This window comes from Amia ocellicauda, chromosome 12 (assembly GCF_036373705.1).
Source record: "Amia ocellicauda isolate fAmiCal2 chromosome 12, fAmiCal2.hap1, whole genome shotgun sequence".
Taxonomy (NCBI): Eukaryota; Metazoa; Chordata; class Actinopteri; order Amiiformes; family Amiidae; genus Amia; species Amia ocellicauda.
The window spans coordinates 3,534,748-3,551,779 of NC_089861.1; the positions used below are offsets into that span (position 1 = coordinate 3,534,748).

The 17,032-nt window shown below is 45.6% G+C and overlaps 1 protein-coding gene across 1 annotated transcript; it reads right to left on the reverse strand.

Annotated features, from left to right (window-relative positions):
• Positions 1–123: 123 nt before the first annotated feature.
• pkd2 (polycystic kidney disease 2) lies at positions 124–14,480 on the reverse strand. Its single transcript, XM_066718099.1, has 15 exons — positions 13,612–14,480; positions 12,713–12,826; positions 10,540–10,673; positions 9,885–10,135; positions 9,499–9,723; positions 9,043–9,271; positions 8,752–8,922; positions 8,323–8,504; positions 6,928–7,048; positions 6,363–6,461; positions 5,959–6,080; positions 5,541–5,658; positions 4,844–5,007; positions 4,541–4,688; positions 124–4,422 (listed from the first exon to the last, which is right to left on the reverse strand). Exons 1-15 carry the CDS (start codon positions 14,075–14,077, stop codon positions 4,195–4,197), a joined length of 2,772 nt encoding a protein of 923 aa, XP_066574196.1. The 5' UTR covers positions 14,078–14,480; the 3' UTR covers positions 124–4,194.
• Between the last annotated feature and the right edge of the window lie 2,552 nt (positions 14,481–17,032).

Genomic DNA, 17,032 nt, shown 5'->3' on the forward strand with positions numbered 1-17,032 from the left:
AGATTTATTGAACTTCAACCCATTTTCCCATCAATGTTTCGGTAAGTCTGCTCATTGTCTCGGCACATTTCAGGACGGCGCATAATTGTCCAGGATGAAATGAGAATAAAACACACCGGTAACTTTAATGTTGAACATTCTTTATTAGGTATGTGCAAATTAAGCTATACCTCTGTGAAGAGCAGGGACATAAGAGAAATAGTCAAAATCCTTCATTTTTTTAACTTCATATAAAATGTGTTCATTTTCAACATGTAGGCATAAATGTAACATACTTTTGAAAAGCATTTAATATTTATGATCATTAAAACGAAAAAAAAAAAACATCTTTACAAAAGACTATAATACAATCATACTGAAAGATACAGAATATAAATGCCGACTCAAACGCACATGGATAACCCATGAAATCAGATGCACTTCAAGATGAAGTTTGTTATCAGTTATAATATTACAGGCATATGGATTATATGTCTATAAGGAATACTTTAAATGTACGAGTAACAGGGTGGTGCAGGTCGGGAAACAGAACTGACCACTACACTTACTATGCAAGCAAAAGAAACAGAAAAGCAGAGCTCAGCTTTAAAATGCCAGTTATCTGCGCCGCTCATTTGAAGAAGAGGAGACTCGACTTCTATTGAGGTGGAATTCCTGGAGTACAATTTTCATATTTTGGTTAATACTGTATTCATTTAACGATTCTGCTTTATTTTGTCAATGTAAGTTGTATTTGTATTCAATCATTAACCCATAACTATTTAAAACTGTAAGCAGTCATCATTACTACCTTCAATAAAATATGAAAGCACCAAAGGCCAATGAAAAAATAACACTGGGTTTTACTGGTGTGGATTAACCGTACCAGAAGACTTTTTAAACCACGCAAAATCAGACTGCCTTGTAGAGTACATTTCAGTCATGGGGGGTTGAAACTGTGCTTCTTTCTTTTCTCATGTGCACGGTTTATGTTCTGTACAGTGCCTCGCGAAAGTCTACAACCCCCTTTTCAAACTTTTCACCTTTTGTTGCCTTATTTTTTTTCATGCATCTACACATCCTACCCCATAACTTCCAAGTGAAAGTAGAAAGTTGTAGAAAATGAATTACAAATAAAAACTGAAACCGCTTGGTTGGATAACTCTCCAGCCCTCTTATAATTGCAATCCTCAGTGAGCTCAGGTGTGACTCATCACCTTCCAATCACACACCAAGTGGCCTCCACCTGTATTAAACTGAAGTGAAGAACATGATTTCTCAATAGATTCAGCAGTTCCTGTAGGTTCCCTCTGTTGGACAGTGCATTTCAAAGCAAAGACTCAACCATGAGCACCAAGGTATGCCCGATCAAGGCAAAGATCAGGGGATGGGTATAAAAATATCATAGACTTTGAATATGCCTTGAAGCCGGTCAACACCATTATTCATAAGTGGAAGGTGTATGTCACCACCAAACCCTGCCTAGATCAGGCCGTCCATCCAAACTGGATGACCGAGCAAGAAGGAGACGATCAAGAGGCCAATGGACACTTGCAAGAGCTGCAAGCTTTTATGGCAAAGTGTGCGGTGACAACAATATCCAAAGCTCTCCACAAATCTGGCCTGTATGGTAAGGTGGCAAGAATTAAGTCATTACCCAAAGCCCACCATTGCACCCTATTTAAAATAGATTTAAAAAATATATATATATTTTTTTTTTTTATTGGATACAAACCGAACACATCGCATCACCCAAAGAACACATCCCTACTGGGCAGCATCACGCTATGGGGATGTTTCTCATCGGCAGGGACTGAAGCACTTGAATGGAGCAAAGTACAGAAGCGTTCTTGAGGAAAACCTGCCGCCCTCTGTAAGAAAGCTGAAACTGGTTCAATGACAACGACCCGAAGCACACAGCCAAAGCTACACTGGAGTGGCTAAGGAACAAAAAGGTAAATGTGCTCAAGTGGCCCAGTCAGAGCTCCAACCTAAATACAATTGCCAAATTTAGGTTTGCAAAGTTGGTAGAGACCTATCCCCAAGAAGAGTCACAGCTGCAATTACTGCCAAAGGTGCTCCCACCAAGTATTAACTCAGGGGGGTTGGAGACTTGTCCAATTATTATTTCAAGTTTGTATTTGTATATACATTTTCACAATACATATTTTACCCCCTTATCAGTGTGAAGTTTGGTGTGTAGATAAGTGGAAAACAATCCTCATTTAAAAACATGAAAAAGTTCAAGGAGGTTTAGACTTTCTATAGGCACTGTGTCTATGCCCCTGTGTGTGGATGTGGGTATGCACTCATATAATACGTTATACATGTACACTCACGTATCTAAACACGTCTGCATACCACAACACACTCAGGCATGCTGTCTTATGGAGTTGATTGCTGGGCTTTGCAATAAGTCTCAAATGAAAAACAGGAACTTGAATGTTAGCAAAGGCAAAGGCAAAGGCATTCGTACACAGCCTTTAGATGTCAAGTAAAATAATGGGGGTCTCAAGTATAAAGGCACTGAAATGTCATGATGCGTTTGGCACTGTCCAGACATTATTCCTGCCGTGCAAAGTCTCTCTCTGCAAATCTCTCTGGTTTACACCGGCTGAAATATTGTTTTATAAAAACTGAACCACCTCTGTGAGAGACACAGGATCAATCCAATTACAGTGGGTACCTGCTGAAAACGCTGTGCAGCGAGTCTGTGCGCTTTGGTTCCTTAACACAGCAATACAGCAAGATGTATTTAAGGCACAGAAAGGCAAGTGTAACACTTTTTAGGTCACATGTATGAATATGCTGGTTAATTTCAGGCTTAAGGCATGAAACCTTTATGTTTACAAAGGAATGCATTCTCCAGGGATATTGTGAATATTGCATGATATATTGTTCCCTTAAAGGACCACAGAAATCAAGCATTAACAAACCCACTGCTTCAGTCAGCTGTGCTCAGCGTCATGTACACATGTAGCTCACCGAGTAGGAGCTCGTACCGGGACGTAACCCCTCGTAGAGCATCCAAACCCCCCATCAGAGAGCGGGCTCTTGGTTGCGTTGTGCAGAGCGGGGCGCTGAGAGCGGTGCTCGAGACCGCAGTTCAAACACTACACATATATTCGTTAATACGCGTTAACTAACTGGCCTTATAAAATAATTATGAAGGAAAAAAAATGTCATTGTAATTAAGAGGACACCCCCCAGAACTGTTTGAGTGTGTCCAAGTAACTGACCTTGTCAATAGATCTCCCCAGCCTCTACTTTCAACATGAGGTTGAGTTTTGTCTTTTTAAAGTGAATGTAAAATGGATGCGGTATTTATTTGCAAGCCTCTAAGACGGACACACTGCAGTACAGAAGACTTTGGACACATCTCCTAAAAAGACCTACTGTCATTAATCCGAGCTTTACTATAGCAAATCAAGAGGACTGTTCTTACTTAATGGGGCTTTCCAAATGATTCTAATTAATGAATTTATGTATAAGTTATTTTTCCTGTCATGATGCGAGAACAGAAACGTAACTGTGCAGGAGCTGAATTCTGCCGAGGCTGTGTGTTTCTGTGCCTCTGTGTGCGTGTGTTTCTGTGCTGTGTGCGTGTGTGTTTCTGTGCCTCTGTGTGCGTGTGTGTGTGTGTTTCTGTGCCTCTGTGTGCGTGTGTGTGTTTCTGTGCCTCTGTGTGCATGTGTGTTTCTGTGCCTCTGTGTGCGTGTGTGTTTCTGTGCCTCTGTGTGCGTGTGTGTGTGTGTTTCTGTGCCTCTGTGTGCGTGTGTGTTTCTGTGCCTCTGTGTGCGTGTGTGTGTGTGTTTCTGTGCCTCTGTGTGCGTGTGTGTGTTTCTGTGCTTCTATGTGTGTGTGTGTTTCTGTGCCTCTGTGTGCGTGTGTGTGTGTTTCTGTGCTTCTATGTGTGTGTTTGTGTGTGTGTGTGTTTCTGTGCCTCTGTGTGCATGTGTGTTTCTGTGCTTCTATGTGTGTGTTTGTGTGTGTGTGTGTGTTTCTGTGCCTCTGTGTGTGTGTGTGTTTCTGTGCTTCTATGTGTGCGTTTGTGTGTGTGTGTGTTTCTGTGCCTCTGTGTGTGTGTGTTTCTGTGCCTCTGTGTTTGTGTGTGCGTGTGTGTTTCTGTGTTTGTGTGTACGTGTGTGTTTCTGTGTGTGTGTGCGTGTGTGTGAGTTTCTGTGTGCGTGTGTGTTTCTGTGTGCGAGGGCAGGCTCACACAGACCCTCCGGAGTGCCCCCCGGACTCCCCTCCCTCGGTGGACTGCGAGGACGAGGGCCGCGAGCTGCGGTGACGAGGCGCCGCACCCCCCCCCAGCGGCGTGCCCAGGCGGTGGCTCGCCTGCGAGGCCCCGTCGTCGGACTCCCAGCGCTCCAGCTCCTCGCGCACCAGCCTCTCCATCTGCTCCCGGTGCACGTCGCTGTCCCGGCCCAGGCGCTCGTCCTGCCGGAGAAAGCACAGCCCGTCACCGCTGCGCGCCCGGCGGCTAAGCCCTCCCCCTCCGCACATCCCGGAAGAGCCGCACGACACCCGGCGCCTGCGTCATCGGACCGTCGCTCACCTCCGTAACCCCATCCAGGAGCCGACCCAGCACGTCCCGTCTCTTCAGCTTGGCTCTCTCCATCGCTTCCAGCTTCACGATCACAGCGTCGATTTTGGACACGATGCTCCCGATCGAGTGCTCCATGCGGTCAACGCGTCGGACCAAGCTGTGGGGGATGAGGGAAGGAAAGCATCTGGACATTAGACACAACAGATGTCTTTAGATATCTCAAGAGTTGTACTGAGGAAGAGGAGGTCACAGATCATTCTCCAGCATCTGACTGAATGGCATGTTAGTTTGGGGGGGGAGCAGATTACGTACACCTGGAACTCCTCATAGGACACGCCCCCCGAGCTGCTGCCCCGGCGGCGGGAGCTGTGTCCGCTGTCCTCGTCATCGTCTTCCTCGTCGTCGTCCAAGCTGCGGGGGAAGCTGCGGCTGCTGGTGGGGCGCGGGAGAGAGCTGCGGTCCAGCTCCAGGTCCTCCTGCAGGGGGAGAGAGGCAGCGAGTGGTCACTCCCACACCACAACACACTGTACACTCTCAGTGCACACTCCCACATGACACACTCGCACTGCACACTCCCACACCACAACACACTGTACACTCGCACTGCACACTCCTACAACATGACACACTGTACACTCTCAGTGCACACTCCCACACGACACACTCGCACTGCACACTCCTACACCACAATACACTGTACACTCTCAGTGCACACTCCCACACCACAATGCACACTCACTGCACACTCCCTCACTCCCACACCACAACACACTGTACACTCTCAGTGCACACTCCCACACACTCTCACCCCGCCGCACACTGCACACTAACTGCACACTCCCTGGAAGGAAGCAGGAAAACAGGAAACAGAAAGCAGGCAGGCCGTGACTTCCCTCCACTGTTAGCGGATGTTTCTGATCCACTAGAAAACTCCACTGAGGATGAATGATTGCTCTATAAAATCGGTGGTGAAATTATCTGGCAGTCATGCCCGGCGCAGGCCACTCACTCTCTCTTTCTCCAGGTCGTCTCTCATCTGCTGGTGCTCATGCTCCGTCAGCTCCTGATCGCCATCCTGATCGTACTTGGCGAAGATGGCTTCGATCTCCGCGTCGGTGTGCCCCTTCCTGGAAAAGCACATTGTCAAGTCGTTAGTCGGTCTGAACACTGGATGAACCTGCCCTGTGCTTTCAAAAACCCTTCGCTAAATCAATCTTGCATCACACCTCAGAAAAATATCAACATACTTCACTATGGGGGCTGAGGGGAAAAAGATTTAGAGAGATTTGTAAATGGGGGATCCGGATTTACGGCAGAAAGGTTCACTTTACCGCAGGGACTCATGCATTCCTGTGCTATTCGATTCTGAAAACTAGGGGGACGGGTTGTGACAGTTGGGGACTCACAGTCCCAGTCACAGTAGTCACCCTTTGAGATCCTGCCGCAGCTCCTCAAAGTTCAGCTTTCCCCCGGCCTGGCGCAGGCTCTCGGAGATATCATCCACAGCAGTCTTTTTCAGCCGCAGTTTCACCATGGCCTTGTTGTATCCCTATTGAAAGGATTCACCATTACTGCTTTTACTGCAATAAAAGCATTCCTCTGCCACCTAGACATAGTTGTATCAAATCAAGATTAAATTGTAACCTAAAAACAATGTGCAAGTTTTCAGAATGACTTGTTAAATTCTGCTGATGGTTCAATTCGCCGTGGAATATACAGAAGAAATAACATCTTTACACAACATCACAGTGCTGTTTCAGCAGGTTCATACAACAAATGAAATGAAAGCAAATTGCATTTTACTTTTTAAAACCCTCTGTTGCGCCCGTACCTTCTTTATGAGGTCAGTGAGTTCCATTTCAGACTTCTGTTGCGCCATGTCGGCTTTAACCTCCGCGTAGGTGTCATTTATGATCGCCAAGAACATGTTCTGTGCGAGTGTGAGAAGAGGCTCATCAATTATGGTTTACAAGGCTGAAGTTATTACGAACTCCTAGGCTGCATTACAACCGAGATCGATCAAATTAAGTAAACATGATAGAAAGGAAACCTCAGTTTCTAGAAACTACACAATTTTCAGAACAGGCAGAAATACAAGTGATATAGATTTCCTTGGGTGTCAAACTACACTAAAAAAATAATGAAAAAAAAAAAAAAATATATATATATATATATATATATATATATATATATATATATATATATATATAAAAAAAAATTAAAACAGCTGATAAAATACATATTTCAGATGGTATAATTTTTTTAGGATAATAACCCAAAAAGGTGGATTTCCACGACTGAAGAAAATGAGATGCTTAACTTTTTCCCTTATATAGTGTTTATCTGTGTATATTTACAGATGGCACATACTGCATACACTGGACAGTGCAGCTTACCAGCAGAATGAAGAAGATGAAGAACACGAAGGTTGTGAAGTAAACAGGCCCCAAGATCCTGTTGGCTTCTTCAATTTCAGCAAAATCAAAATCACCCAGAATAATGCGGAACTGTGTAAAACTGGATCAGGAAAGAAAAAGACAGATATATATATTTTTTTGTCCCATAAGACAGACAAGGAGAAATAAACCATATAATTGAACTTATTACTTGGATAAGAAGTCAAATCACCAGATAATCCTAGGTCTTTATCAGATGCTATTTGAACGGTACATACAACGCAAGCTGGATAATGGCCCACGAGTACTAGAATTACAACCTGTCTGGTTATGAGTGAGATCTGCGTGTCTCCCCCGGCTGCCACCATTGTGCTAGTCGTGCAAAAACAGTCTGGCGACAGAGGAATTGTGAAGAGGACAGGCGTTACAAGCAGTACGCCAAGCTGAGTAACAGTCACATACCCCCAGTTGTGTGGTGTGCTTATGGAGTCAGCAAATATGAGATCTGAAAAAACTGTACACAAATACCTTGCTAAACAAAGTAGATTAATGCCATGATGTCACTTCGTTATCAAAAGCTTCATACCAGAATACAAAAATCTCATAGGAGGCATAGGGGTGCAATCCAGGACTTGGGAGGGGGACAGTAGAAAAATATACTTAGAGCTCATCTGGATACTGTGGACAGTTCTGGGCTCCACACTTCAAGAAAGATATCGCTGCTCTAGAGGCAGTTCAGAGGAGAGCAACCAGACTTATTCCAGGTCTGAAGGGAATGTCCTACTGAGAGACTGAGGGACCTGAACCTTTTCACCCTGGAACAGAGGAGACTACGTGGGGACTTGATCCAAGTCTTCAAAATCATGAAAGGCATCGACCACATCAAACCAGAGGAGCTTTTCCAGATCAGCAGGGACACACGCACCCGGGGACACAAATGGAAATTGGGCTTCAAGGCATTCAAGACAGAAAACAGGAGACACTTCTTCACACAGAGAGGCGTCACAATCTGAACAAATTCCCCAGCGATGTGGCTGAAGAGGCAATTTGGGAACATTCAAAAACAGACTGGATAGGATCCTTGATCACTTAGTTATTAATGGACACCAAACAAGCACGATGGGGTGAATGGCCTCCTCTCGTTTGTAACTTTCTTATGTTCTTATAACACATTTGCGCTACCAAAGCACAATGGTATGAGGATCTTGAGCAATTAGAAAGGGAGAGAGGAGACTGGCAAAGGGCACCGCTGATTGGACCAGCTGAGAGAGACCCAGTCAGCATCTGACTCTGTAATAAAGGAGCTTCCCTCCCAGAGGATTAATTTAACCGAGGCATTACAATACTCTGATTACTGTTCTACCGGCACGGACCCGACCTGAGGGAGACACTCACATGCAGGCCTGGAACGTGCTGAAATCGTTCACCTGGGTCCCAAACACCAGGTAGGCGAGCTGGGCGTAGGCCAGGAATATGATGAAGAACATGATGGCGAACCCAGTGATGTCCTTGGCGCAGCGAGACATGGTGGATGATAACTGACTCATGGTCTTGTTGAAGTTGATGAATTTAAACAGCTGTGGGAGGGAGGGGGGAAGACAGCATGTTCATAAAGGTTACAAAGGGTACAAATGCAGCGTTTTCCAGCATCTGAAGAAACAGGAATTCACCTTTTAATAAAAACCCTAATTAAACATTAGAGAAATTAATTATTTATTATGTGTAGATGATAATTCAATTTTGCTTCATTATCACCCAAAGAACCCCCCTGCAATTTAATTTAATCAGAACTGTGCTTCACTATAGAAAAAGAAAAAGGAGTACCTTAACCCAGGAGAAAAACACAATCACTGCCACCATGTTGTTGAACTGAACTTGCATGTAGGCGAGGGGTTGAAAGTTCGGGAATATATTCTGGTTTTCCAAGAGATACTTCAGCAGGTTGTTCACCGTTGCCGTTTGGTAGATATTAAGGAGAATGGCAGCGACAGACAGCTGTGGGGGAACAAACAGAACCCACATCAGGTGATCAGGGAAAAGGCTTCAAACCTGTGAGGGCGGCAATTTAAAAACAATTCCGACACAAGCCCGGCGCCGCCCGCACGGTCCGCTCACCGCAATGATCAGGACGTCCAGGCAGTTCCACAGGCTCCGGAAGTAGCACAGTCTGTGGATGCGGATCTCCAGGGCCTCCTCCACCACATAGTAGAGGATGAAGAGGCAGAAGGCGATCTCGCAGGCGGCGATGAAGTAGTCCAGGTTGGAGACGTACCGGATCAGTTTCACCGTCTCAAAGTGCCACGACGTCACGGTTCCTCCGGTGGCTGGGAATTCCACCACCAACCTGCAGCCAATCAGCCAAACAAACCACGCGTCAGAAAAACAAAAAACAGCAACAACAACAGGGTACGTTCCTTTTCTTTTGTTCCACACACATCATCATCATCATGATACTGTTTAATCAAAAACTATTTTCTCCAGCCAGCGAAAGTCCACACCAGCACAGTACGATACGGTACGAGTCGCACTGTTTTTAACTGCCCAGCCTCCGGACGTGGTGTTTCCGAGTACCTGACGATGCAGAAGAGGTTGATGTTGGCGTTGTACACGGAGAAGTCGATGAACACCGCCCTAGTCCCTCGGTCCAGCCACAGGTTGTCCTTCAGAGAGTGGATCTGTGCGGCCGACTCCTCGCGAGTTCGGGAGAGGTCCAGGTGGTACCCTCCCCCACTGTAGGTGGCGATCAGCCCCCAGTAACTGCTTCCATTCAGGTCCTTTTCTGTTGTGTACATCCATCTACACGGAAGGAATTCACAGGAATTCAATAAGATATTTATTTACCCGTTAATTAATGTTCAGTAACCAGATTAAACCTAATTTGGTGGTGAACGATTAATACAAGTAACTCCCAGATCAGCTCAGTGTGAAAGCTGTAGTGGATTTGTTTTTCTACGTACGCAGTCCCGTTCTTGAGGCCGAAGGGGGCGCTGTCCTCGTTGCCGGCAGAGTACATGCTGTAACACTCGCTGATGTCGTCCCGGAGGTCTTCGTGGACGGTGCAGGACCCGTTCCGCACTTTCAGCTGCCGCAGGCGAGGCACCCCGAGCAGCAGGTTCTCGTGGTATATCAAGCTCTGGTTGTCGGGCAGAGATTTGTTGTTGTACCAGACGTCCCAGTACAGCCCGTTGAGAAGCGGTCCTTCTGTGAACTGGAAAGGGAAAGGCACACAGTGAGGCCGGGGAACACCGTTTGATAGTTGGTCACTGATGAGAAGGTGCAGTATGTGTTTGTTGCGGTTACTGTAACACGCTGATAGTTTATCTTCTGATGCAAAACGGTTGCAATAAAGCCCCCTAATATTTTAGTTTTCTATTTTCTGAAAGATTATATTGCAAAAAATAAAAAACGGAAATTCTCAGGCTCGGCTAAACACACCAACTTGCGTCACTGGGATGCAAAATACCAGTGCATTTAAAAAAATATTTATGTGATTACATCTAGAGTTTTTTCCCTAAACTAGTGTACGAACCAAGAAACCCAGAAGGGGTCAACTAGGAAAAAAACACAAGGCATTGTACGCAACAGAAACAGAAGTGCAGGTACAGTTCATACCTTCCAGAAGTCATCCATGCTGGCCAAGCCTCTGAAAGTCGTCTGCTCTGCACGAGAGACCGGTGTGTCCAGGAACAGCTGCGACATCACCTTGGTGTAATAGTACATATTGGAGCTCACCATACCGTACGTCACTGCAAAACATTTTGAGAAACATGACATGAGAGCATGGCAGACAGGGCAACACCCTGCACTACTACCAGGGTAAGGATCAATTCCAATTCAATTCTGGGATAGAAATTGGGAAATTAATTTAAAGAGTTAAGGACTAGTCTGAATTGAGATTAAATGAAGGGGAATTCTCCCTCCAAACTGAGTGTAACCAACACTTTATTTAAAACCACTTTCAGGATAACAATGTGCTAACTGCATCTGTAACAATGCAGTGCAATGTAACACCTACACTTACAAATCATACACAGAGAGGGCTGTTTCCACAGACCCAGATCAGCACTAGTTTTAAACAACCCCATGTTATTTTAGGGAGGGTAATCCCAGACTAGAGCTAATCTAGGTGTGTGAGACAAGATGAAAAAGTAGAACTGATAAACCAGGGCACAAATCCAGTTTCAGTTAATTATTCTCTATCACAGAAATCATTATTATAGAAAAACTGTGGGTTTTTCCAGTTTGGCTTACGATCTGAAACAAAACTGCCTAGGCTTCAGATTCTGAATTTTAAAACAAATCCTACTTTTCACTTTGTTTAATGACTTGGCAACAGCCAGCTGGAGCTCACTGTAGCTAAGACCAAACTCACTGAGGCAGCTAACTAATTTGTTAATATTTTAGACAAACTTCCAAAGCAAAGAGAATGGTAACACTGAGTGGAGAAAGATACACACTTTGTTGAGTACAGCTCATAGCACACACCATACCCTCAATGTGATTAACAACAGGGCATATACAAATGCATCAGAAACAAGTAGTTTCTCTATTATTTAGGTATATAGAAAGGATTTTTTTCTCCAGTAAGGACAGCTCTCAACTTCAAAATAAAGGTTTTGCTTCATGGGAGAAATGGCAAGGAGACTATTTGTTCGGAAAATTATATGAGAAAGAGAGAGATTAATTTGGTATTTATTCAAGTCTTTCCAGGCATACAGTGAAAGTGCTCTGCGGAGACTCAGTAATGTACTGCTGGCTCTTAAAGCTGCTGATCCAGTCAGTCAGGAAATACTTTTCCAGTCCACTCCAAAACCCTCTTTTTGGCATTAATGACTAGTCTTTCTGAATACGTCATCGGGCTCAGAATGGTAACAGTCAAGCTGCTTTAAAGTAAAGTCATAAAATGTGGTAATCTACCAGTCTGCTAAATCTTTTATTTTATAAAGTCTGCCAGCTCCTCTGCAGAATCAATTTGCTAAACCTTAATTTTTCCCCAAATCTGACAGCGTTACTGAGCAGGTAAGGGGGTGGGAGGCACAGTAAAATTGCACTTGATGTGAAATCTCCTACACTACCTGTCAAAAGTTTTAGAACACCAACATTTTTCAGTTTTTCATTGAAATGTACACAGTGTAATGTCTCAATGTAGTCTTTCTACAATGGAAATCAAATATTGTTCGGAAAGTTCTTCCCAACACTATTGCAGAAGTTCCCACAAATGTGTTGCTTTTTCTTTCACCCTTCTGTCCAGTTCATCCCTTGTTTCGGGTCATTATCTTGCTGTAGGATGAACCCCTGACCAACTAGGGGTACACCAGAGGGTATTGCATGGCGCTGCACAATGCTGTGGGAGCCGTTTTGGTTCAGGGTGCCACTCACTCTTTGCATGTCCAGTTTCTCAGTGCCTTTTGATGGTGTAGGAAACTGTACTTAAAAAATGTGCTTAAATTTCAATAAAAACTGGAAAAATGGGGGTGTTCTAAAGCTTGTGACCTGTAGTGTATGTTTCCTGAAGCGTTCCCCAGTACGGAGTTACAGAGCCGTTTCAGACAGGGTGACACTTGCTTGTCACATTGAGCTAGGACATGTTACGCTAAAACATCGCTTTGCTACTTCAACAAGTCCTCTCTCATGTTGGTTTGAGTCGTGGATTGTATGGTCAGGTGTTTGCCTTAACAGGTGACAACAGTCTGTGCAGATGGGGAAACAAGTACCTTGTCCCTTTGCTGCAATACATACGTACATAAGTAAATACGTCAGTAAGATGTCAGATTGGTGCACTTACAGATGCACAAGATGACGAGAAAAGCGATGTAGGTCACCAGTTCCCGCAGGACGTTCTTCAGGTATCTCTCTCGGCTGGTATCACGGTCCTCCATTAGCCGCGTTCCCCAGAGCACTGCGGGGCAAATGACCATCACCATCCATTTCAAACAACAGAAAACAGTGTCAAAAGAAAAAGCACGGTAGCCCACATGAGAAAGATGACGCAGAAGAGGAGGCCCAACAGCTCATCTGGAGAACCCCAGAGGGTCAGTTTCCACTGCACAGCTGGGCAGATATAAGAGTCCTGCCTGCCATAACATCTTGCATAAAGAAGACCACCCTACAGTTTATGATGGCAACTCCCAAGCGCAATGTTTGCCATGGCACATTGGTTTTCCTTCTGGCACGAACAGGTGTGCCACAGACCTTTTAAGAAGTCATACATCGTCCAAATGATGCTTTTGTATTACATCAACAATTACAATGATGTATTGTATGCTATGGAATTTAGGAAAAAAAGAGAAATATTTTAAAAGAACAATTGCAACAAGATTTGGTTTATGAGTCTACGTTTTTCTGTTTTTGTTGGCATCAAGTTGCACAATCACTACACTAGTGGTTACAGCACAGACATCATAAAGGACATCCACTTCAATGTATATTTAACGACTTGCATTTCAAGAATCTTAACTATACAGCACTAATACGTCCTGTTATTTGAAACTAAGATACTGCTTTTCTTCTGAATAACAGCTCACAACAATAAATACTGTCCCTCAGACTAGGGCCTCCCGTCAGCATGCACGCCCAGCTTGTCCCGTTACTGAAGAGGAAGCCTGGTGGCCAGCTACTGTCTCAACCCCTGACTTCCACAGCCGCCGAGCCGCCGAGCCGCTCCCCCGCTCCGACACCACGCACCTCGGACTTTCTCCAGCACCCGCTTCCCGCAGCCCCGGTGCTCGGGTCGCTCCTGGTCCCGCTGCTGCAGGACCTGCACGGTCGGGGTCGGGTACACCCCCCTCTGCATCCGAGCGCCGCTGCCGCCGCTGTAGCTCCCCAGGCCGCTGCTGCTGCTGCTGCTGCCGCTGGACACCGTGGACACGGAGCGCCGGCCGGGGCTCGCAGGCGGCCAGTCCGACTCCAGCATCTCCTCCTCCGGCTCGAAGCCCGGGTTGTCGCGGCTCCACGCCTGCCGCGAACAGGAGGAGGCCGGCGAGGGCGTGCCCCCCATGGAGCCCCCGAGGCCCGGGTCGTGGTGCCGGATCCGCTCCATCTCGATGCCTTCGTTGGGGTCCAGCCGAGCGCCCGGGGAGGAGCCGGAGGGGCCGACCGCAAACCGGCCCGGCGCTGCCCGCCTCTGCGCCCTCACGCCGCCGGAGCTCATCGCGGCTTCCGACGCGCCAGACAGCGCATGTATTGACTCTTTATTGCGTGTTTACTTGGTTAATAACCGTACGCGCACAACACTTAAAATGTCCCCGAGCAGCAAACGCAAGGGCTGGGGAAACTGTTGCCGAAATCCCCGTCCCTGTGCTGGCAGTTCCGGAGGAGAGCGTCTACTGTGCCGATCCGCGGAGCCCAAAGCAGCGCTGAACCGTCTTACAGATGCGGACAAACGCAGCTCCCAGCCCGCCTCGACGGGTTCAACACCGCGCTGCCTGAGCACAGCGGCCCCGCAGACACCGCGCCTCCCGGCCCGTGAGCGTCGCCGCCGCTGATGCTCCAAACGCCGCTAGTCGCGCCCCGCTTCGCCCCGGCCCGCCATCTTGTCCTGTTTCCCCAAATCTCAGCATCTCGTCCGCTGGAGTCGGGTTACAGTGGGACAATGCGTGACATCAGCGCAGATTCCCGCAGAGCAGCGCGGCTCCACCAATGGGATCGGTGGGATTCTGCAGATCTGCGCAGACATGCGGACATCTGCGCTGCAAGAAACTTGGTTAAAAGGCAGTTCCAATTCCATAGATCCATACTCTTTCTGTCATCAGATATACAACCTATTAAAACACAACTGCCATGTCTGTATGGGAAATGCAGGACTTACATTACCTTTTATACGTTTTATAACTTTTATATATGTTGTGCAATATAGGTAAAAGTAAAAACAAATAAACTCAGCTGGATACTTTTCCAATGTGCATGCAATTACCTGCGTTTCAAACTCGTAAGATACTGCACAATATAACAAAACCATACGTTTGTCATCAGCAGGCCAAACCCAGGGCATTTTTCTACGCTCAGGATTGTCTTTTTAAAACTTAAAAACTTGTTTTATAAGTCATACTTTAGTTACATAATCCGTTTTCCACAACAGTTAGGGTAAAGGTTTTTTATATATATGATTTTTAGGTAATGAAGGTTTTCTCCTATGAAATGAGACTCTTATAGCATGGATCACTTGACTGTTCAGAAGTGGGGCTTCGAAATAAGACACCAGGAACGAATTCATGTATCAGCCCATTAGCAGGTGTGAAAAGTGCGGTTCGGGCCCAGGAGGAGCAGCTTTGGCTGTTACTGAGCCCTATTGATGCATGTTTGGCCCTGGAGCTCTCCAAACCGGCCCGTGTCGCACCTGAGGGCCAGCCAGGGCCAATCATTGCGCGCATTCGTGTTGCGCAGATCCCGCAGAGCTGCAGAAGTGCACCGATCCCATTGGTGGAGCCCGGCAAAACTGTGGTAACTTTCACTAACCAAATGCTTACAGCTAGGCTAGATTATTTATATGAAAACAGACGAGAAGGAATAGAGTGTAATGTTCAATAAGACGTTGAAAGTGTCTAGTTCACAATATGGGTTGTAAATCAAGTACAATATGGGTTTCATAACCCAGACAGACGCGTTGGTGGTTGTATGCCTTTGAAGAAGCTGAGTAAGTGCATATTTTCTGTAATATGTGTTTCTACAATTTCCTGTGTAGTCGTCATATTCCTCTTGAAAGAGATGTAACCGTGTAAAAAATTAAAAGCTTTTGTGTTCCACAGCAGTGTATCTTGAATCTGTATTTTTTTTATAGTATAAGACACTTGCATCGGATCAGCATTTCTCTTTCTTGCATATACTGCACCCTTATACTACGCTTACAACTATGCTACTTCTAAATAATAATACATGCATAAGTAAAACAAACAACCAGGATAATGATATAAGAGGAATAATGCAAAAACAGATGAAATGATACTGTATTATATCCAGTTGGCACTGTGTGCTCATTAGAAAACAGCAACTATAGAAATGCTTGTTTAAGGACATGGCTATGATTTCTGAATATGCTTTATAGGTGAATTAAATTATCAGTTATATGAAATAATCAGTGTGATATTAAAACAGGCTTTCATACTGTTTTCGTGTACGACCGAATATGATTTACAACATCTTATCGCTTGGTGGCGCTGCGACACAAATCCTGAATATTGTGAATAACAGCTGTGTGAACCGTTAGAAGATAAAAACACTGCTTTGATCCGAACAGTTATCTTGGACATGAGTTATTACATGTCGGGTTTTGTTATTTGTCACAAGGATATTTGTTTATAGCGAAGTAATAACCGTGCATATTCTGTTGCAGTGTTACACTTTAACTCACCTCCAAAGATTAATGCATTGGGAAATCATACCCACCTCACACACACGTTCAAATAGTGGGGAGGTGGGCGAAATAGGATCCAGACTATATAAAATAAGTTACAATAAACAATAAATCATTCTATGGTTTAATTAATGTAATGATTTGTGAAATTTCCCTGCATGACAGCTACAATACAATACAGCTTCATCCCCAGTGTTTGTCTTTTTATTTGACTTAATTTTGTATGTATGTTAAGCTGGTTCACCTGATCCACAGTTACCAAATCACTTCTACTAATTCTGTAATCCTAATGTCACTGCATACAGCAGCCAGTTTCTGCACACATGCTGTCTTTTGGTTGAATGGGAATTCCATCACACCTGGCTAGCCGCTCAGTCCTGTGCAGACCTTCAGGGGTGCGGTGTGCTGCCTGCGATCGCTGTGGGATCGGGGACGGGTCCTGGGGCGGGCAGGGAGCTCCCAGGTGTGTGTGTAGTGTTCATCCTCCTGGCCTGTACGCAGCAGCAGCTCCTGCCCGAGGGGCCACTGGGTCCCCTGGTGTGCCATCCATCCTGAGCTGCTCATGGCCTAATTGCGTTGAACTCATTATTTGCTTAATTGCGACGCTCTAACCCACCTCACCGGGATCTCCCGTGGCCGAGCTGAGCAGGGCCGTCATCTGGGGCACAGAGCCGCTTGCCAAGAGTGGCTGTGTTTGTTGGTGGATCGCTAGACGTGTGGTTTCTTGTGCTTGTATTTCTGTAGGAACTTGTTCTA